This window comes from Zophobas morio, unplaced genomic scaffold (assembly GCF_036711695.1).
Source record: "Zophobas morio isolate AGI-343-1 ecotype UQ-CSIRO unplaced genomic scaffold, CSIRO_AGI_Zmor_V1 ptg000030l, whole genome shotgun sequence".
Classification (NCBI taxonomy): domain Eukaryota; kingdom Metazoa; phylum Arthropoda; class Insecta; order Coleoptera; family Tenebrionidae; genus Zophobas; species Zophobas morio.
The window spans coordinates 6,837,618-6,859,577 of record NW_026972135.1 but is presented as its reverse complement, the minus strand read 5'-3'; the positions used below and the strand labels follow the sequence as shown (position 1 = coordinate 6,859,577).

General features: G+C 36.2%; 4 protein-coding genes across 4 annotated transcripts; all 4 read left to right on the top strand.

The window, feature by feature from the left end:
* Window positions 1-3,028: 3,028 nt before the first annotated feature.
* On the top strand, window positions 3,029-4,773 carry LOC135138001 (zinc finger protein 711-like). The gene is made up of 2 exons (XM_064067811.1): window positions 3,029-3,122; window positions 3,180-4,773. The coding sequence occupies exon 2, from the start codon at window positions 3,315-3,317 to the stop codon at window positions 4,524-4,526; it is 1,212 nt and encodes a 403-aa protein (XP_063923881.1). The 5' UTR covers window positions 3,029-3,122; window positions 3,180-3,314; the 3' UTR covers window positions 4,527-4,773.
* A 3,653-nt stretch (window positions 4,774-8,426) lies between these two features.
* LOC135139018 (zinc finger Y-chromosomal protein 1-like) lies at window positions 8,427-10,227 on the top strand. The gene is made up of 2 exons (XM_064069084.1): window positions 8,427-8,581; window positions 8,628-10,227. The coding sequence occupies exon 2, from the start codon at window positions 8,634-8,636 to the stop codon at window positions 10,137-10,139; it is 1,506 nt and encodes a 501-aa protein (XP_063925154.1). The 5' UTR covers window positions 8,427-8,581; window positions 8,628-8,633; the 3' UTR covers window positions 10,140-10,227.
* Window positions 10,228-15,618: 5,391 nt separating this feature from the next.
* LOC135138191 (zinc finger protein 711-like) lies at window positions 15,619-17,089 on the top strand. The gene is made up of 2 exons (XM_064068105.1): window positions 15,619-15,830; window positions 15,883-17,089. The coding sequence occupies exon 2, from the start codon at window positions 15,893-15,895 to the stop codon at window positions 17,087-17,089; it is 1,197 nt and encodes a 398-aa protein (XP_063924175.1). The 5' UTR covers window positions 15,619-15,830; window positions 15,883-15,892.
* A 122-nt stretch (window positions 17,090-17,211) lies between these two features.
* Window positions 17,212-19,357, top strand: LOC135138122 (zinc finger protein 91-like). The gene is made up of 2 exons (XM_064067995.1): window positions 17,212-17,344; window positions 17,403-19,357. The coding sequence occupies exons 1-2, from the start codon at window positions 17,281-17,283 to the stop codon at window positions 19,265-19,267; spliced, it is 1,929 nt and encodes a 642-aa protein (XP_063924065.1). The 5' UTR covers window positions 17,212-17,280; the 3' UTR covers window positions 19,268-19,357.
* The last annotated feature ends 2,603 nt before the right edge of the window (window positions 19,358-21,960 follow it).

Sequence of the window (21,960 nt, the reverse complement as noted above, 5' to 3'; positions counted from 1 at the left end):
AGAATTTACCATGTGAAATATGTTCTTAACTAATTGTGTTATACAAAGAAAATAAATGTGTGAAGCAGAAAAAATCATCACAATCGAGATGGGGTGGGCGGGCGGGGTTTATATTTTACCCTTTTTTCTTAATATTTATAGTATTCTTTGGACAACGCCATACTCAAAAACATGTTTTTGTAAAGAAATAAGTATTTTGCAGTTAAACTCCACCCCTTTGGTTCACGGCGAATAAAAAAAGATCATTACAAATGAGAGAGGGCGGGTGGGCGGGCGGACATATTGCCTCCTTGTTTTAATAGTTGTAGGCTTCTTTTCACAACACAAATCTTAAAACATGTTTAAAATGGAAAATTTGTATAAGGAAATATCGATTTTGCTTCGCCCCATAATTGCGAAATCCGTATCTCCTTGCAAAAATGTACCATTTTAACCATGTTTTAAGTTTCTAGTTGTGAAAAGATGCCTACGTATATTAAGAAATTAAAAGGCAAAATATATGCTCCGCCCACCTGTCTTATCTCAATTCTGATGATTTTTTTTTTATTCGTCGTAACCCGAGGGGCGGAGCTTAATTGTAAAATCCTTACTTTTTTTTCTACGAGAAATACCATATGAAATATGTTCTTAAGTAATCGTGTTATACAAAGAAAACTAAATGTTTTAATCAAAAAAGAAAACCACAACAGAAGCCCCACCCATCCATCTCGATCTTAATCGTGATGAAGTTTTCATTCGTTGGCAGACATAGCGGCGGAGCCTAATTGCAAAATCCATATTTCTTTACACAAATTTATCATTTTAATCGTCTTTTACGTTTCTAAGAATAAAAAAAAAAATCAACACAATCGAGATGGGGTGGGTGGGCGGGGTTTATATTTTGCCTTTTTCTCTTACTATAAGTACATAGTATTCTTTCAACAACACGATATTCCAAAACATGTTTTCAATTTCTTGTATTTTGTAGTTAAGCTCCGCCCTCTTGCTTCACGGCTAATAAAAATGATCATTACAATTGAGAGAGGGTGGGTGGGCGGGTTTACATTTTGCCTCCTTGTTTTAATAGTTGTAGGCTTCTTTTCACAACACAAAACTTAACATTTGCATAACGAAGTATCGATTTTGCAACTAGGCTCCGCCCATCATTGCAAAATCCATATTTCGTTGCAAAAATGTACCATTTTAACCATGTTTTAAGTTTCTAGTTGTGAAAAGATAGCTATGTATGATAAGAAAAAAAAGGCAAAATATAAGCCCCGCCCACCCGCCCTATCTCAATTCAGATGATTTTTTTTATTCGTCGTAAGCCGAGGGGCGGAGCTTAATTGAAAAATCCTTATTTTTCTACCAGAAATTACCACATGAAATATGAAATATGTTCTTAAGTAATCGTGTTATACAAAGAAAACTAAATGTTATAATCAAAAAAGAAAACCACAACAGAAGCCCCACCCATCCATCTGGATCTTAATCGTGATGAATTTTTCATTCGTTGTTAGACCGAGGGGCGGAGCATAAAAAAATTTAAACATGTTTTAAGTTTATTGTCGTGAAACGATGACTACACATATTAAGATATTTGAATAATCACTGAAATTAGGTGGATGGGCGGAGCTAGCGCTTGCTTATAAAATACTCTGTACGAAAAAGTTAAAGTTAGCCCCACCCACCAACCCGTTTCCTCATTGTTGTTCTTCTGAAATAAAAAATACGATTGGAGCTTTTTTTTTAACAGCCTACCCATTCCCACTCTACAAAAGGAAATAACTCTTATAGCAAATAGTATATCAAAAAAATTACGACTACCGCTTTTTTTAGCAGCCTACGTACTCTTAATTCCCATTGGCATTATACCAAAGAACATATAATAAACCCCGCCCACCCTCCCCGCCTCCATTTCCGTGATTTATTTTATTTAGTCCGAATGAAAGGTGGATCTCAACTGAACAGAGGAAAAATGTAACTAGGTAGTTTTCCAATTTTTTATTTTGGCCTATTTCGGTTTCTCAGTTTTTCCAGTTTTCCAATTTTTCGTTTTTTGATTTTTCCGCTTTTCCAGTTTTTCAACTTTTAACTTTTTGTTTGTCGATTTCTCCATTTTTAGATTTTTCGACTTCATCACTTTTCGATTTCTCGTTCTTTTGATCTTTCAATCTCTCATTTTTTCAATTTTTCGAATTTTTAAGTTTTTTGATTTCTCGATTTATCGAGATTTGGATTTTTCGATATTTTGATTGTCAGTTTCTCAATTTATAAATTGTTCAATTTTTAAATTTTCGACTCCACGATTTCTTGATCTTTTGATTTTTCGATTTCTCGGTTTTTCGATGTTCCAGTTTTTCGATGTTTCGATTTTTCAGTTATCCGATTTTTTAAATTTGGGAGTTTCGATTTCTCGATTTTTCGTTATTCGGTTTTTAAATTTTAGATTTTTGAATTTTACATTTTTTCGATTTTCTGATGTTTCATTTTTAGATTTTCACTTCTTCGATATTTCGATTTTTCAATGTTTCCGTTTTACGATTTTTTAAGGTTTCGATTTTTCGATTATTAGATTTCTCGATTTTTCGATTTTTCGAATTTTCGATTATTTTAATTTTTCAATTATTTTCTCACTGTTAATATCATACAGTGTATCAAAAACAACCACAAAAATTGTCACTAAAACATTTAAAAATTCGTACAAAATAGAACACAGTGTTTCCAAAACATTTTCCCGAAAAGAATCCATTGGGTTATTACGATTTCAATAATATTCTTAGTTTAAGACGTTTTGCCAGTATAAAGTATTATACCTTGCACATTAAAAATTCCTTTGCGTCCTGAAGGAACATTTTCAGATTAGCACTCGTCGAAATTTTTGTATTTTTGGAACATTTTTTCTTTTTAAAAACGCAAATAGCTTGCCTAACTTTTTGTATCTGTATTTTTGAAAAAACCCACTTGGGTTAAACTTCACGAGCCGCCGCTGAGCACGCGCTTACGCAGTGACCTTCCTTATTTGCCCGGTCTCTCCTAATTAAAGTAATTGATTGCCTGTTAGCTGTACGGTGGGTTGCCTACACGCCACCCTTCCTGTTCCATTACATTCCCCAAAAAGATGATTCCCTACGCAAATTTAGGTACAAAGGGCGCACAAATTGTCCAACCGTGTGATAAACCCCCACGTGTGATTTCAGGCAGTTTTGAAGCAACCCGCCGATTTGAAACCGAAACGAAAATTTTGAGGTTAGGTTGTGAATAATTCAAAAAATTTAATTAGTGGCCATTGTTCCCGCAACCGCAGTGAATTAATTCGCACAAAACACTTTATTATGGACTATTCTCGAGCACACTATTTTCATGCAACGCACAAACCACTATCTTCATCGTCGCAACGTTTTAACTGTGAAACCGCCAACATCGAACTCTACTTCTGCAAAGACTGCCACTTCCAAACCGAACTCGCCCTTTCGTTGAAACAGCACCTTGAAAAACACACCATTAAAAGCGAAAATTCGCCCCTCGACGAGCACAAAATCCAGAGGTATGAGTGCAAAAAGTGCCCCTTTGAAACCCACTTTTTGATGAAATGGCTTCGACACAAATCAGCGTGTTCCCGGAACGGGGAGGCCTCCACTTCGAACGTAACGTGGTACAAGTGTCACCAGTGCGACCGTAAATACAAGAACCGGTCTTCGTTGAGTCAACACAAAATCTCCAAACACTCGAAAGACGACGAGATTTGTTGGTATCATTGCACGAAATGCTCCTACAAAGCTAAACAAAACTGGCGGCTGAACATCCACATGAGGTCCCGGCATCTGGACGAAAAAGATATTAAGTGGTACAAATGTGACCAGTGCCCGTACAAAGCCAAACAAAAAGTGAGCTTGAAGGATCACGTCATCGCGCGACACTTAAAAGAGCAGGAAATACATTGGTTTCAGTGCACTTTGTGCCCGTACAAAGCTAAGAGGAAAAGTAGCTTGAAAACTCACATATATCAGCTGCATTCCAACGACAAAGACATCAAGTGGTTCGAATGTAAAAAGTGTTCATACAAATCTAAAAGAAATTATGATTTAAAATTGCACATTGACGTGCGGCATTTGGATAAAAAGATTGTTAAGTATTTTAAATGTGCGAAGTGTCCGTATAAAGCTAAGCAGAAAACGTCGCTGGATAAACACATTATTGCTCAACATGTAGATGAGCAAGATGTCAAATGGCATACTTGTGAAAAGTGTCCATATAGGACTAAACACCACAGTAATTTAAGAACGCACATGAATTTAAATCATTTAAGTGAAAACGCTAGCTGGTATGAATGTACGATGTGTCCATATAAAACTAAGCTGAAGGGACATTTGAAAAATCACACTAATGCACGTCATGTGGACGAAAAAGATATTAAGTGGTTTGAATGTAGAGCGTGTTCTTTCAAGTCTAGGTATAAATCGTGTTTGAAACGACACATAAATGCACGACATGCGTCTGAGGTACTACTAAGTAAAGTAGATTTGGAAGAAGTGAGGGTTAATTGAGTACATTCACATTTTTTATCTTGTTGTTGTGGACTATATTCACATTTTTAGATATTTATGGAAGTCAGGGAAGCCATTACTGTAAATTTTAGATTTAAGTGAACTTTTACTACTTTACTTTTAATCAGGTGTCATAAAGTGGGTATAATTACAACCAGAAATCTATTTTATTAATAGTTTCTGGGTAAAAACAGTAGTTTGTATATTTTATTAACGATTGATTGTTGTTGTGTCAATTTTTGTCTTGTGAAAGTTTTATTAAATAAATGTTATAAAAATTGTGTGTATAATGGGTTGCATATATAGCACGTAAAATTATTTTACTTTTTAGTTCTAATACTATTATTTGACTTTTTTATTCATTCTGCAGTTATAATTTAAAAAATTAATCGTTCGGTTATTATTTTTAGACTTAACAAGTGAAATTTGTGTCATTTTAAATTTGCCGCCACTGATATTATAAACTTGAGCTGATGTTTCAATGTCAATTTTTGCCGTATTTAAAAGGGTTGTAGAGGAAAAGTGGAGGATTTAAGTTGATTACTACAAAAATGTACTATTTTAGACATATTTTAAGTTTCTTGTCGAAATAAGTCTACACATATTAAGAAAAAGAGGCAAAATGTAGCCCCGCCCACCCACCCTATCGCAATTGTAATGATTTTTTTCATTCGTCGTGAGTCAAGAGGGCGGAGCTTAACTGCAAAATCCTTATTTCTCTACGAGAAATTAAAAACATGTTTTTGGGTATCTTGTTGTTCAAAGAATACTATGTATATTAAGAAAAAAATAAAGCTAAATATTAGACCCCACCCATACCCGCCCTAATCTCAATTCTCAATTGTGATGAATTTTTCATTCGTTGTCAGATCGAGGGGCGGGGCCTAATTGCAAGATCCATATTTGTCGACAAGAATTTACCATTTTAAACATGTTTTAAGTTTCTAAGAATAAAAAAATCACCACAATTGAGATGGGGTGGGCGGGCGGGGTTTATATTTTACCTTTTTTTTCTTAATACACATAGTATTCTTTGAACAACACGATACTCAAAAACATGTTTTTAATTTCTTGTAAAGAAATAAGTATTTTGCAGTTAGGCTCCGCCCTCTTGATCCACGGCGAATAAAAAAATCATTACAATTGAGATAGGGCGGGTGGGCGGGTCTACATTTTGCCTTTTTGTTTTAATATATGTAGACTTCTTTTGACATGAAACTTAAAACATGCTTAAAATGGAAAATTTGTGTAAGGAAATATGGATTGGGCAATTAGACTCCGCCCCATAATTGCAAAATCCATGTTTCCTTGCAAAAATGTACCATTTTAATCATTTTCGAAGTTTCTTGTTGTAAAAGATGGCTATGTATATTAAGAAAAAAAGAAGGCAAAATATAAGCCCCGCCCACCCGCCCTATCTCAATTGTGATGATTTTTTTATTTGTCGTGAGTCAAGAAGGCGGAGCTTAACTGCAAAATACTCATTTTCTACGACAAATTAAAAACATGCTTTTGAGTATCGTGTTGTTCAAATGTTCAAATTCTATGTATCGATTTCTCAATTTTCCGATGTTTCAGATTTACGTTTTTTAAATTTTACTCCTCTTCAATTTTACGATTTTTAAATATTTCAATTTTTCAATTTTTGACTTTTATTTACTCAATTTTTCCAATTTTCCCATTTCTTGACTTTCGACTATTTCGATTTTTCAGTTTTTCAATTCTTCAATTTTTCGATTTTTCAGGTTTTTGATTTTTCAATTTTTCGATTTTTTTAAGGTTTCGATTTTTCGACTTCACTTTTTTGATTTTTCGATTTCTCAATTTTTCGATTTTCCAGGTATTCAATGTTTCGACTTTTCAATTATTTGATTTTCAATTTTTTAAATTTTGGAGTTTGTTTTTCCATTTTTCGTTTTTCGGTTTTTAAATTTTAGATTTTAACATTTTTTGAAGTCAAAAATCGAAAAATCGAAAAACGCGAGTATTCAAAAAATCGAAACATCCAAAAATTGAAAAACTGAAATGTCGAGAAGTCGAAAAATATCGAAAAACAGAAATACCCCAAAATCGAAAGATGCAAAAGTTAAAAATTGATGAAAATTTAAAACTTAAAAAAGATCGATAAATAAATAAAGCGAAAAACTGAAAAATCAAAGATTTAAAAAAATCGAAAAATTGAAAAATCAAAAAACTGAAACATCGAGAAATTAAAAAATTCGAAACTGAAATAAGGAAAATTTGGGAAATCCAAAAACTGAAAAATCGAAATATCGAAAAATCTAAAACTTGAAAAGCCGAAAAATTGAAAAACCGCGAAATCAAAACATCGAAAATTTGAAAAACTGAAACATCGAAAAATCGAGAAATAAAAAATTCGAGATGTCGAAAATTCGGGAAATCGAAAAGTTGAAAATGAAAAATTTTAAATTAAAAAGTATAAAAAATTTAAAAAATGTAAATTAAAAAAATCGATAATTTGAAAAAGTCTAAAACTGAAATGACGAAAAATTTGGAAATAGAAAAACTGAAAAATCCAAAAATCTAATAATGAAAAGCCGAAAAGTTGAAAAATCGAGAAAGCGAGAAATCAAAAAAACGCAACATCCAAAAATTGAAAAACTCAAACATCGAGTAATAGAGAAATTGCAAAGTCGAAAAATAAAAATTACCCAAAACCGAAAAATCGAAAAGTTAAAAATTGAAAATTTAAACATACAAAATTGAAAAATTTACATTAAAAAGAATAGATAAATAAAAACCAAAATATGTAAAAATTAAGAAATCTAAAAAATTGAAAATCAAAAAATCGAAAAATTTAATAATTCGAAATCCGAAAAGTCGAAAAATCGAACATTTTACCTTTTTGTTTTAATATGTGAAGACTTCTTTTCACAACATGAAACTTAAAACATGTTTAAAATGGAAAATTTGTATAAGGAAATATCGATTTTGCAATTAGGCTCCGCCCCATAATTGCAAAATCCATATTTCCTTGAAAAAGTGTACCTTTTCAACCATGTTCTAAGTTTCTTGTCGTGGAAAGATGGCTATGTACATTAAGAAAAAAAGCAAAATATAAGCCCCGCCCACACGCCCTATTTCGATTATGATGATTTTTTTAATCGTCATGGAGGGGAGGGGAGGAGCTTAATTGTAAAATCCTTATTTTTATACGAGAAATTACCATGTTCTTAAGTAATCGTGTTGTACAAATAAGAAAACTAAATGTATTAATTAAAAAAGAAAACCAAAAGAGAAGCCCCACCCATCCGTCTCGACCTCAATCGTGATGAATTTTTCGTTCATTGTCAGACCGAGAGGCGGAGCGTAATTGCAAAATCGATATTCCCCTATACAAATTGACCGTTTTAAACATATTTTAAGTCCCTTGTTGTGAAAAGATGACTCCACATATTAAGAGAAGAAGACAAAGTGTAAGCTTTGCCCACCCACCCTATCTCAATTTTTATTCGTTGTGAGCCAAGGAGGCGGAGCTTAATTCCAAAATTGTTATTTTTCTACAAGAAATAAAAAACACGTTTTTGAGTATCGTGTTGTTCAAAGAATATTATGTATATTATGAAAAAAACAAGCCAAAAATTAAGCCCCACGCATATCCACCCATGTGATGAATTTTTCATTTGCCTAATTGCAAAATCGATACTTTCCTACCAAAATTTACCACTTTAAACATGTTTTACCTTTCTTGTAATGAAAAGAACACTAGACATATTAAGAAAAAAGGGCTTAATGACTATTAGTGGACCCCATTGTCTCTGTCAAAATTTGATTTTCGTGGAATTAGTGCTGTCAACCACAAAAATGTCTCCCCTACTTCAGGGAATTTTCCTTCAGGTTGGCAGCGCTGCACACTACCGCAATTTGATTGGTTGCAAATCCAACGTCAACGGTAACGTCACGAGAAATTTAATTACTTGTTTATTAGTTGAGGTTATGTTTACAATTGTTCGTACTTTTTCACAAAGTTGGCGCAAGAAAAGGCAAAAATGTGTTAATTTACGAATTCACGAACCGTGTAGATCAGTTATTCGGTGAGAAAAAAAATTCATTCAGTCAAAAAATGATAATAATTTTTAGGCCATAATGTCAGTTCAAACTAAATCTTTATCCAAGAAGGTGCATCTGTGCAACGTCTGCCCCTACGTAACAACATCAGTTTTTCTCATGGTGAACCACACGAAGCGCCACTCTTCCCCAGTTTTGCCCTTCACTTGCGAGAACGCCGAAATTGAAGTGTATTCCTGTCAAGATTGTGATTTTCGGACAGAATTGACCCTTCTTTTCAAGCGACACCTTCAGGAACATCATAGTGTTAACCAAAACCAGGACAACTTTACAGTGCAAAAGTATGTTTGTGAAAATTGTACCCTTGAAACACATTTCTTGGGAAAATGGCTTGAACATACAGCAACGTGTGTCAAAAATAAACATAGTCGTCGGATGTCATCTTCTAAGGAAGATTCCGTTTTGTATAAGTGTGATAAATGTGAGCGCCAGTACAAGTGTGAATATAACTTAAAGAAACACAAAATCGTAAAACATGGCTGTGAAATACCTTGGTACCACTGTGCGAATTGTTCATTCAAAACTAAAAGAAAATGGTGTTTGACAGTCCACATAAATTGTTGGCATAGCGAAAGAAACAACGTTAAGTGGCTCGAGTGTAAAAATTGTTCTTTCAAAGCTAACCAAACTGACGATTTACATAAACACCTGAAAACGCAACATCTAGACAGAGAAAATATTAAGTGGCACAAATGTGAAAAGTGTCTTTATAAAACCAAATACTTGAGGAGTTTAAATTTGCATATAAAAGCCAGGCACGGTATTAAGTGTCATGAATGCAGAAATTGCCCCATTAAAACTGAGCAAAATTTTAACCTAGACCACGTAAATTTACACCATTTGGACAACCAAGATATTAAATGGTATGAATGCAAAAAGTGTCCATACAAATCTAGATACAGTACTCATTTAAAAACCCATATAGTGGCGCGCCATGTGGACCAAGACCACATTGAATGGTACAAATGTGAAAAGTGCCCATTCAAATCCAAACAAAATAGCAACTTAAAACAACACGTAATCGTGCGACATTTAAACGAGCAAGACATTAAATGGTTTGAATGCAGCAAATGTTCATACAAAACCAAGCAAAATTCGCATTTAAAAAGACACATGAACGCGCACCATTTGGATGAGAAATATATTAAATGGTACGAATGTGAAGCCTGCCCGTACAAGTCCAAAATGAAGAGCAATTTAAACTGCCACATAAATACGCAGCATTTGGATGACGAAGATATTAAATGGTACCGTTGCGATAAGTGTCCATACAAAGCTAAACACAAGCTGCATTTAAAAACCCACATAAATGCCCACCACTTGGACGAAAAAGACATTAAATGGTATGAATGCAAAGAGTGTCCATACAAAACCAAATATAGCTCGAATTTGAAATCTCACGTAAATTCGCACCATTTAAATGAGGAGAATATTAAATGGCATGGGTGCAGTAAATGTCCCTATAGAACCAAGTACAAGCATTATTTAAAAACACATGTAAATGCAAAGCATTTGTATGAATAGGATTTAATTTTGGTGACGTAAATTCGGAATGTTTAAAATTATAAAAAAAACGAATTTTTGTTAAATAAATTGTTCATAACGTAAAGAAGTTGAAATGAACTTTGTACTTAATCTGTGTTAATAAATGTATTTTTTTTACGCTCGGGAAGTAAAAAGTCAGTGAAATGGAAAAGGCAGGTGGGCGGAGCTATGTTTAGCTTTTTTCTAGTTTTATGAGCAAAACAGTAGCCCCGCCCACCCACCCCTTCTTCATTCCAGTGACTACTCTTAATGTTCAGTTCTATCTCATCAAGTTTTAGCCCCGCCCACCCACCCTTTATTTTCTTAGAGGATGTCATTTGCCACAATCATTATTTTCTTAGAAGGCATGGCAAGCTAGATTTTTTTTCCTCTGTTCAGTTGAGATCCACCTTTCATTCGGACTAAATAAAATAAATCACGGAAATGGAGGCGGGGAGGGTGGGCGGGGTTTATTAGATGGTCTTTGGTATAATGCGAATGGGAAATAAGCGAACGTAGGCTGCTAAAAAAAGCGGTAGTCGTAATTTTTTTGATGCACTATTTGCTATAAGAGTTATTTCTTATTTCAGAAGAAACAAGGTGAGGGGGTGGGTGGGCGGGGCTAAGCTTAACTTTTTCTTAGAGAGTCATAAGCAAACGGTAGCCCCGCCCACCCACCCCCTCTGCAGTCCTGTGACTACCCTAAATATTGTTTAGTCTTATCTTGGCAGGTGGTGATAATCGAATCCACCCGCCCTTAATTTTTTTAGAAGGTGTTGTTTGCCAAAATCGGTCTTATATTAGCAGGTACTAGCCCCGCCCACTTGCACTATTCTCACTTTAACGATTTTATTTTTGTTCGTCAGTATAAAATCCACCTTGTATTCAGATATAATTGAATCACTAAATTGAAGGCGGGGTAAGTGGGCGGAGTTAATTCTATGTTCTTCTGTAAAGTGGCAAGAAACTAATAGAACCTGGACTATTAAAAAGAGAAAAAAGAAAGATAATCGTAGTTTTTTTGTTACACTATTTGCTATAAAAATGCATTTCTTATTTCAGAAGAAAAAAACGGGTGGGTGGGCGGGGCTAAGTTAAATTTTTTCTAACAGAGTCTTTTATAAGCAAGCAATAGCCCCGCTCATCCACCTCTTCTTCATTCCAGTGACTACTCTTAATATTGTTTAGTTCTGTCTTAGCAAGTTTTAGCCCCGCCCACCCACCCTTCATTTTCTTAGAGGATATTTTATTTACCAAAATCAGTCTTACCTTACCAGGTACTAGCTAGATTTTTCCTCTGTTCAGTTGAGATCCACCTTTCATTCGGACTAAATAACATAAATCAAGGGTATGGACGCGGGGTGGGTGGGCGTTGCTTATTATATTTTCTTTGGTATAATGCGAATGGGAATTAAGAGTCCGTAGGCTGCTAAAAAAAGCGGTAGTCGTAATTTTTTGATGTACTATTTGCTGTAAGAACTATTTCTTATTTCAGAAGAAACAAGATGACAGAACGGGTGGGTGGGCGGGGCTAAGCTTAACTTTTTCTTAGAGAGTCTTATAAGCAAGCGGTAGCCCCGCCCACCCACCCCTTCTCCAGTCCTGTGACTACCCTAAATATTGTTTAGTCTTCTCTTGGCAGGTGATAATCGAATCCACCCGCGCTTAATTTTTTTAGAGGGTGTTGTTTGCCAAAATCAGTCTTCTATTAGCAGGTACTAGCCCCGCCCACCCGCGCTATTCTCATTTTATCGATTTTATTTTTGTTCGTCAGTATAAAATCCACCTTTCATTCAGATACAATTGAATCACCAAATTGAAGGCGGGGTAAGTGGGCGGAGTTAATTACATGTTCTTCTGTAAAGTGACAAGAAACTAATAGAACTTGGGCTATTAAAACGAGAAAAGAGAAAGCTAATCGTATTTTTTTTTGTTACACTATTTGCTATAAAAACGCATTTCTTATTTCAGAAGAAAAAAACGGGTGGGTGGGCGGGGCTAAGTTTAATATTTTTCTAATAGAGTCGTTTATAAGCAAGCAATAGCCCCGCTCACCCACCCCTTCTTCATTCCAGTGACTACTCTTAATATTGTTCAGTTCTGTCTTAGCAAGTTTTAGCCCCGCCCACCCACCTTTTATTTTCTTAGAGGATATCTTATTTACCAAAATCAGTCTTGCCTTAGCAGGTACTAGTTAGATTTTTCCTCTGTTCAGTTGAAATCCACCTTTCATTCAGACTAAATAACATAAATCATGGAAATGGAAGCGGCGAGGGTGGGCGGGGTTTATTATATGTTCTTTGGTATAATGCGAATGGGAAATAAGACAACGTAGACTGCTAAAAAAAGCGGTAGTCGTAATTTTTTTGACATACTATTTGCTATAAGAGTTATTTCTTATTTCATAAGAACCAAGATGACAGAACGGCTGGGTGGGCGGGGCTAAACTTAACTTTTTCTTAGAGAGTCTTATAAGCAAGCGGTAGCCCCGCCCACCCACCCCCTCTCCAGTCCTGTGACTGCCCTAAATATTGTTTAGTCTGTAACGAAGCGAATTTTCGCGGGCCGGAAACCGTGGCGCGTACCGCGAAAGCCGGGGGTAAATTGGCGATCGCCGCGCCGCCGCGGCGGAGGAGGGAGACTCTTACCTGCAACTTCAGAGAGTGCGGAAGTGCTGTGGCGATTTTGGTGTTTAAGAATTTTTGGAGAAGTGTGGCAGAAGTGTGCAGTTTGACCCTCCGACCTCCGTAAGTACCTTTTTGGGTCGCCTGCCTGTTTTGTACCGGTTTTGGAATCGCCGCCCCCGAGCGAGAAACCGTGTCACCGTCACCGCGTTCTTTTTGTCACCGTCGAAAGTCGACACCGTCGTGCACGCGTCGTTACCGTCACCGCGCTCCCCTCCCGGGTCGCCGTACCGTCTTCGCGCGATTTCCAGGTTCAAGGTCGCCGCCCCCAGAGCCAAGAGGAGCCCGGCCTGAAGGAAGTCGCCGCCCAGGAGGAACGACCGTGCCGGACAGTTAATTCTTTTTGTTGTAAAACCGTTGTTTAGTTATTTAAGTTGCTTAGCCGTAAGATTTATTATTTTAGACCGTGTAGCTGGTGGTAGGGAATAAACCCTATTTTTGTTATAAAATATCCTCGCCGTTTCATTTATTATTCTCGCGTTTTCGCGGCGGCTCATCACCTGAATTCCGTGTCTCCGGCTTTAGAGCACCCCGGCGCTCCCTCCCCCGGAGAGTGAGCTGGCGCCCGAGCTACCGCCGCTCCTGACCGAAGGCGCCACCCCCGGCGGCGTGAAGGTAGCCGCATAAGCTTGGTCGACCAGACGTGTTACTGACATCAGCGATACTAGTCGACCCAAAGCTTGGCACTCAAGTACGCCGCCACCCCATACGCTATCGGCGAGATTCCGGACCGTCACCGGACCGTCCGTCCCTCTCATCCGGAATTTCGTCGCAAGTCTTATCTTGGCAGGTGATAATCGAATCCACCCGTCTTTAATTTTTTTAGAGGGTGTTGTTTGCCAAAATCAGTCTTATATTAGCAGTATAGTTATTATTTTTGTTCGTCAGTATAAAATCCACCTTTCATTCAAATACAATTGAATCACTAAATTGAAGGCGGGGTAAGTGGGCGGACTTAATTTTATGTTCTTCTGTAAAGTGGCAAGAAACTAATAGAACTTGGGCTATAAAAATGCATTTCTTATTTCAGAAGAAAAAAAACGGGTGGGTGGGCGGGGCTAAGTTTATTTTTTCCTAACAAAGTCTTTTATAAGCAAGCAATAGCCCAGCTCACCCATCCCTTCTTAGAGGATATGTTATTTACCAAAATCAGTCTTATCTTACAAAGTACTAGCCCCGCCCACCCACCCTTTATTTTCTTAGAAGGTATGTCATTTGCCAAAATCAGTCTTACCTTAGCAGGTACTAGCTAGATTTTCCCTCTATTCTTTGGTATAATGCGAATGGGAATTAAGAGGACGTAGGCTGCTAAAAAAAGCGGTAGTTTCTTTGATATACTATTTGCTATAAGAGTTATTTCTTATTTCAGAAGAAACCAGAATGACAGAACGGGTGGGTGGGCGGGGATAAGTTTAACTTTCTCCTACAGTCTTTTATAAGCAAGCAATAGCCCCGCCCACCTACCCCCTCTTCATTTCACAGATTACCACAGATGAAGGAAGGGTGAGTTGGTGAGGTTAATTATATGTTCTTTTGTAGAGTGGGAATAGGTAGGCTGTTACAAAAGCAAAAAAAAGGCTCCAATCGTATTTTTTATTTCAGAAGAACAACAATGAGAAAACGGGTGGGTGGGTGGGGCTAATTTTAACTTTTTCTTACAGAGTATTTTATAAGCAAGCAATAGCTGCTCCGCCCATCCACCCAATTCCAGTGATTACTCAAATATCTTAATATGTGTAGTCATCTTGTCACAAGAAGAAACTTAAAACATGTTTAAAATGGTAAATTTGTATAGGGAAATATCGATTTTGCAATTACGCTCCGCCCCTCGGTTTCAATCAAGATGGATGGGTGGGGCTTCTCTTTTGGTTTTCTTTTTTAATTAATACATTTAGTTTTCTTTGTATAACACGAGTACTTAAGAACATATTTCACGTGGTAGTTTCTCGTAGAAAAATAAGGATTTTTCAATTAAGCTTCGCCCCTCGGCTTACGACGAATAAAAAAAATCATCAGAATTGAGATAGAGGGGGTGGGCGGGGCTTATATTTTGCCTTTTTTTTCCTTAATATATTTAGCCATCTTTTCACAATTAGAAACTTAAAACATGGTTAAAATGGTACATTTTTGCAAGGAAATGTGGATTTTGCAATTATGGGGCGGAGTCTAATTGCAAAATCGATATTTCGTTATACAAATTTTTCATCTTAAACATGTTTTAAGTTTCATGTTGTGAAAAGAAGCCTACACCTACTAAAACAAAAAGGCAAAATGTAAGCCCGCCCACCCGCCCTATCTCAATTGTGATGATTTATTTTATTCTTGGAAACTTAATACACGATTGAAGCTGTAAATTTTTGTAAGGGAATATGGATTTTGCAGTTAAGCTCCGCCCTCTTGACTCATAACGAATAAAAAAATCATCACAACTGAGATAGGGTGGGTGGGCGGGGCTATGTTTTGCCTTTTTTTTCTTCTTAATGTGTGTAGACTTATTTGAACAACAAGAAACTTAAAACTTTTCTCCGCAACGTCAGCGGGAACTTCAACGTCAACAAATTTGGTCATAAATTCAAAATATATATAGAATATATTTCTGGGCTGAATTTTATATCACATATATTTACGACAATAGGATTATTATTATTTATTAGTCGTAAATCGTAACATGTACATCAAACATAGAGGTTTGAGAACTTCTGGTTTTCCGTTCTGTCATATTTTTATTCTAGGGAATTTCAGCGCTGATAATAGTTGATTCTAGGGATTTTTAATTTATACTAACATAAGAAGAAACAAAATAAATAAAAGTCGATCAAGTTCCTAATTTGAATATTTTTTTAAACAATTGGAACGACTTTGTGTTAATAGCACAAACTATACGGAATGATGATCGAACTAGAACCGTAATACCAAACTTATGGCATTTACTCACACCCAGTTTGAGGTTAGGAAACCGTGATTACAACTCGTACCCTTTTTTTATTCACGTATTTGTCAATCTCAGGTGAGAGCTACAATACTAACCCCCATTTTGTAGTAAAAATATCATAATTCAGCCAACCCACAATGTCAGTTCTGGAGTATTGCGAAGCTGTCACCACACACGTCCACCCTTCAGAGCACAACGTCCACCACTGCAAACTCTGCTCATACTTTACCAAGTCCGTGCTTCTTATGACCAACCACATCAAGCGACACCACTCTCTACTGGCCCGTTTCAACTGCGGAGACGCCAAAATCGAACCCTTTTATTGCAAAGATTGCAAATTTAAAACCGAGCTAACCCTCCTTTTTAAACAACACATCGAACAGCGACATAGTCTTAAACCAAACTACGATTTATCAGACGAAAAGTTCACAATCCAACGATACGTGTGCCAAAAATGTAGCTTCGAAACGCACTTTATTATCAAGCGACTTCAACACACAATGTCGTGTTTGGGGAATTTCAGAGACTGTTTGGCGATTAGAGAACACACAGTCACTCGCTACTTCGACGAAGAAGGCATCAAGTGGCACCAGTGCAACTATTGCCTATACAGAACCAAGTACAAGTACGTTTTAGAAGACCACATAAACGCGCGACATTTGGAAGAACAGGACGTCCACTGGTACGAATGCAAAATGTGTCCATACAAAAACAAATTCCGGTCGAATTTAAAATGCCACGTGAAAGCTCGCCATTTGAAAGAACAGGATATTAAATGGTGCAAATGCAAAGATTGTCCATTTAAAACCAGAAAAAGCTCGCATTTGAAAAGCCACATAAACGCCCACCATTTGAACGGGCCGGACATCACATGGTACGAATGCAAAATGTGCCCATATAAGAGCAAGTTTAAGTCAAACTTGAAAGCTCACATTAATGCGCACCATTTGGACGAACAGGACATTCGGTGGTATGAATGCAAAAAATGTTCATATAGAGCTAAGCGGAAAGCGCATTTGGAAAGTCATATAAATGCGCACCATTTGGATAAACGGGATATTAAGTGGTATGAATGCGAAAAGTGTCCATATAAAGCTAAACGAAAAGCACATTTAGATATCCATGTGATTGCGCGACATTTGGATGAAAAGGATATTAAATGGTATGAATGTAAAAGCTGCACGTATAAAGCTAAGTCGAATTCTGATCTGAAAAAGCACGTAAATGCGCTGCATTTGGACGGACAGGACGTTAAGTGGCACAAGTGTGACAAGTGTCCGTATAAAGCCAAATTTAAAGTTTGCTTGAACAAACACGTCCAGCGAATTCATTAATGTAACTAAATAAACATTTTTCTGAAATAAAAGACTTATTAATGACCTAGATTGGGTAAATGGGGTTTCTAAAGTAAAATGACGTGCGTGTATAATGTGTTGCATACCTCACAAAACATTGAGGTTATGTTTACACAACAACAATAACACAAATATTTTTCACATTATACGACTAAATAAAATCGTAATTTATGAATTTATGCTGTCGAAAGATACAAAATCGACCCGTTGACTGCTACCCCATCACATTATTGGGTGAGAAAAAAAAACAATAAAAACATAACCCTATAATTGAAAGCAACAATAAATTTAGGCAAAATGTCGATTCTGGAGTACTCTGAGAAGTCCATTGACGTGAATCCCGCCCTCAAGGAAGTCCACACGTGCAACGTCTGCCCCTACATCACCAAATCCTCCTTCTTCATCTCGAACCACCTCAAACGTCACTCTTCATCCCTGTGGCCTTTCACCTGTGCAGACGCCAAAATCGAAAACTACCACTGCCAAGACTGCGACTTCCAAACAAAAATTACCCTCATCTTCAAACAACACCTTCAAGAACGACACCTCTTCACCCCCAAAAACCAAAAAAATACATCAAAAATCGCAATCCAGAAGTACGTTTGTGAAAACTGCAGCTTTGAAACCCACTTTTCAATCAAGTGGCTGCAACACACCGCAGAGTGTTTAAAAAACAAAAAAAGCAGCCCCAAGTTTAACGAAAAACGTGTTCAGTGGCATAAATGTGACCAGTGTGACTGCAAATACAAGTCCAAATATAATTTAAAAAGACACCAACTCGTAAAGCACTCGGACCAGTGCGAAAAACATTTCACTTGGTATAAATGCAACGGGTGTGACTACAAGTCGAAGAATAAGCACCATTTACGGCAACACAAAATCGCGCGACATTTAACCGACGACGAAATAAGTTGGCACCACTGCGCTGAATGCCCATACAAAACTAAAAGTAAAAGTTCGCTCGAACTTCACTTAAATTCCAGACACCGAGCCGGGGACAATATTAAATGGTACACGTGCCAGAAGTGCCCATTCAAAACCAAACAGAGCTCGAATTTGTACCACCACGTGAGTGCGCGCCACAAAGACGAGCACGATGTTAAATGGCACGAGTGCAAAAGTTGCCCGTTTCGAACCAAATACAATTCCAGTTTAAAAAAACACATAAATGCGTGCCATTTAGACGACCGAGAAGTGCGCTGGTACGAATGTAAGAAGTGTTTTTTCAAAGCTAAACGTATCTCTCGTTTGAAAAGTCACACGAATAAGTGCCATTCGGAAGAACACGATTTTAAATGGTACGAATGCAGGGAATGTGTATACAAATGTAAAGATAGTTCTCACTTGAAGCAACACATGATTACGCATCATCTGGGCGAACAGGACATTAAATGGTTCCGATGCACCCAATGTCCATACAAAAGCAAGTATAATTCTGTGCTAAAAAACCACATAAACGCCCATCATTTAAACGAACACGAGATTCAATGGTTCAAGTGCCAAATGTGTTCATACAAAGCTAAACAGAGTTCTAATTTGAAACTTCACATAAATGTGCACCATTTAGACGATCAGGACATTAAATGGTACAAATGCGAAAAGTGTTCATTTAAAGCTAAATATAAGCAAGCTTTGAATAGACACGTCAACGTGCACCGTATGGACAAACAAAGCCTTAAATGGCATAAATGCGTACAATGTTCGTATAAAAGTGCAAGTGGTTATAACTTAAAAATGCACGTTAATGCGCACCATTTGGACGAGAAAGACGTTAAATGGTACGAATGCGAAAAGTGTGCTTACAAAACGAAGTTTAATTCCAATTTAAAGCAACACGTGAGGGTGCATCATTTAGATGATAAGGATATTAAATGGTACGAGTGCCAGAAGTGTTCATTTAAAGCTACACAAAAGGCGGCTTTAAGACAACACGTGAATGATGAACATTTGGATGAACGGGGTGCTTTATGGTATGAATGCAAAGAGTGTTCATATAAAAGCAAGTGTGTTTCTAATTTGAAGCAACACGTGAATGTGCACCATTTGGATGGAGATGATGTTAAGTGGTATGAATGCAAAAAGTGTTCGTTTAAAGCTAAATATAAAGTTGCTTTGAATAGACATAAGTGTGCATCCTCTAAACGAACAAAGTGTTGAGTCTTGTTCAAGCAATATAAAAGTGTAGTAGTTTATTCTAAACAAGTGTACCTAGTAGTGGTGCTTAGTATTTATTTATTTTTCTACTTCTATTTAGTTTGTAGAATGTTGAATTAATAAATTTTATTTTTGTCACAGTTTGTGTATAGTTGGTTGCCTTATAGTTCGAAATATATTTTTAATAACTACTGGTCGTTTTATTCATGGTAGAAGGAGACATGGTATAGGCATACGCATCGGGTGTGACGTCAAGTGGGGTGAAATTAGCGCGAAATTTAAAATACAGTTCGTTATCCGACAACTAATTGACGTATTGGACAGAGCACTGACAACTTAAGCTGAAATTCCCTAGACTTCCCTAGCGAAGCTCACAATAGTCACAAGGTCGTTGATGCCACCTAACGTCACAAATGGATGCGCAGACCATTTTTAAATTGGTACATCGGATGCCTATACCATGTCTCCTTCTACCATGGTTTTATTAATCTTCAAATTTGCCGTAGATCTTTAATTTTACAAGATGTTTGTATGTATGCAACCCACAATGCGGCACACTATTCACCAGTTTTAAACATTAAGACGTGCGATTATTTAAATTTCTAATCTAGATAGGCGTTGAAATAAAACCCATATGTTCACTTTTTTAGGTTAGATATTAGTGATCTGCATTTAACTTAACATTGGCAGATCGCATGGTAAATCGCTAATCAAAATTTTTCTATTTATCCCCTCCAAAAACGTGTTGACGTCGTTTCAAAATCTTGCTAAATAAATCGTATCTAACATGTACAAATCATTAGTTATATAGTTTTCTATAAATGTTATTTTACTAATTAACAATAAATAATTGCTATTTCGGGATAAAAAGATTAGTAATTAAAACGGTTATTCCCAATAAAAAATTCCAATTACATTTCTGGATTCAAGACATAATTAAATAAATAAATAAATAATAATTAATCAACAATATCACAATTCAACGAGAACGTTTTCCTAGAAACACAAAGTTATGAAAAACAAATCAATTTGTGCAAATGTTGCTAAGCTAAACCCGAAAATGTGCAATTTCTCGGCCAAAATCTGTAAAATTTGTTTTGCAAAGGCAATGGCAAAGGTCATCACGTACTATGACATTACTGACAACAACATGAGCGCGTCATTTTGGCATAAAAGTAGTGCGTTTTTGCGTATTCTCTAATTCATTGTTAATAAGTACCCGGAATACTATTAATGATTGTTTTTTTTTTGTCAGGTTGGCGAAATATTTAAAATTTTATTATGGCGTACATGATTCTCAACATAAAATTTGGGGTATCAAATTATCTTCTCATCACGTTTGTTAGACACGATAGACACGCTCCTGTCAAAGCTGACAACCACTGTGCACTCAGATTTGCTGCCAATAATTCAGAATTACCAACACAAAAGTTTGTTTTAATGATTAATAGTCATCTGCTTGAAAATTTATAAAGTATCGCGGTGAACGTTTATGAAGTATGACATTATTGAAACTTCATCTGAAGTTTCACAGATATCTATCTGTGTCTCTCTATCGGTGTATTTGTGTCTGTAACAGTATATTATATATCTATGTTTGTATCTGAGTATCTGTGCATCTCGGAATCTTTGTATCTCTGTGTCCCTGTATCTTTGTGTCCCTGCAATTTTGTGTCTCTATATCTCTGTATGTTTGTGTCCCTGTGTCTTTGTATTTTTGTATCTCTATATCTTTGTTTCTGTTTATCTTTGTTTCGCTGTATCTTTTAATGTTAGTATTTCTGTATCTTTGAATCTCTATATCTATATGTATGAGTATTTCTGTATCACTGTATCTTTTTATCTCTCGATTTATGTACCGTTGTATCTCTATGTCTCTGCAAGTTTGTATCTCTGTATCTCTACATCTTCTGTATTTCTGTGTCTTTGTATCTTTGTATTTGTTTATCTTTCTATCTTTGTATCTCTGTATCTCTGTATCTTTATATCTCTCGATCTTTGTATCCGTGTAGCTACATGTTTGTATCTAAGCATCTGTGGATCTCTGTATCTTTGTATTTCTGTATTTATGTACCTTTGTATCTCTGTATCTCTGGGTCTCTGCATCTTTGTGTCTCTGTATCTTTGTGTCTCTGTGTCTTTATAGTTTTGTGTCTTTATATCTCTGTATTTTTGTATTTCTGTATCTTTGTATCTGCGTATCTTTGTGTCTCCGTATCTTTGTATCTCGGTATCTTTGTATCTCTCTATCTTTGTATCTCTGTATCTGTGTATCCGTGTAGCTATAGGTTTGTATCTAAGTATCTGTGGATCTCTGTATCTTTGCATTTCTGTATTTATGTACCTTTGTATCTCTGTATCTCTGGGTCTCTGCATCTTTGTGTCTCTGTATCTCTGTGTTTTTGTATCTCTTTACCTCTGTACCTTTGTGTCTCTGCATTTGTCTGTATCTGTATCTGTGTGTATCTGTATCTTTGTGTCTCTGTCTTTATATTTTTGTGTCTTTATGTCTCTGTATTTTTGTATCTCTGTATCTCTGTATTTTTGTATCTCTGTATCTTTGTATCTCTGTATCTTTGTATCTCTGTATCTTTGTATCTCTGTATCTTTGTATATCTGTATCTTTGTATTTCTGTATCTTTGTGTCTCTGTGTCTTTATAGTTTTGTGTCTTTATATCTCTGTATTTTTGTATTT

What these genes read in the sequence shown, in the direction of transcription:
- LOC135138001 (XM_064067811.1), top strand. Translation starts at nt 3,315, where the DNA reads ATGGACTATTCTCGAGCACACTATTTTCATGCAACGCACAAACCACTA.
- LOC135139018 (XM_064069084.1), top strand. Translation starts at nt 8,634, where the DNA reads ATGTCAGTTCAAACTAAATCTTTATCCAAGAAGGTGCATCTGTGCAAC.
- LOC135138122 (XM_064067995.1), top strand. Translation starts at nt 17,281, where the DNA reads ATGAATTTATGCTGTCGAAAGATACAAAATCGACCCGTTGACTGCTAC. An exon ending in CTACCCCATCACATTATTGG is followed by an intron (nt 17,345 to 17,402) that starts GTGAGAAAAAAA and finishes CAATAAATTTAG; the next exon opens with GCAAAATGTCGATTCTGGAG.
- LOC135138191 (XM_064068105.1), top strand. Translation starts at nt 15,893, where the DNA reads ATGTCAGTTCTGGAGTATTGCGAAGCTGTCACCACACACGTCCACCCT.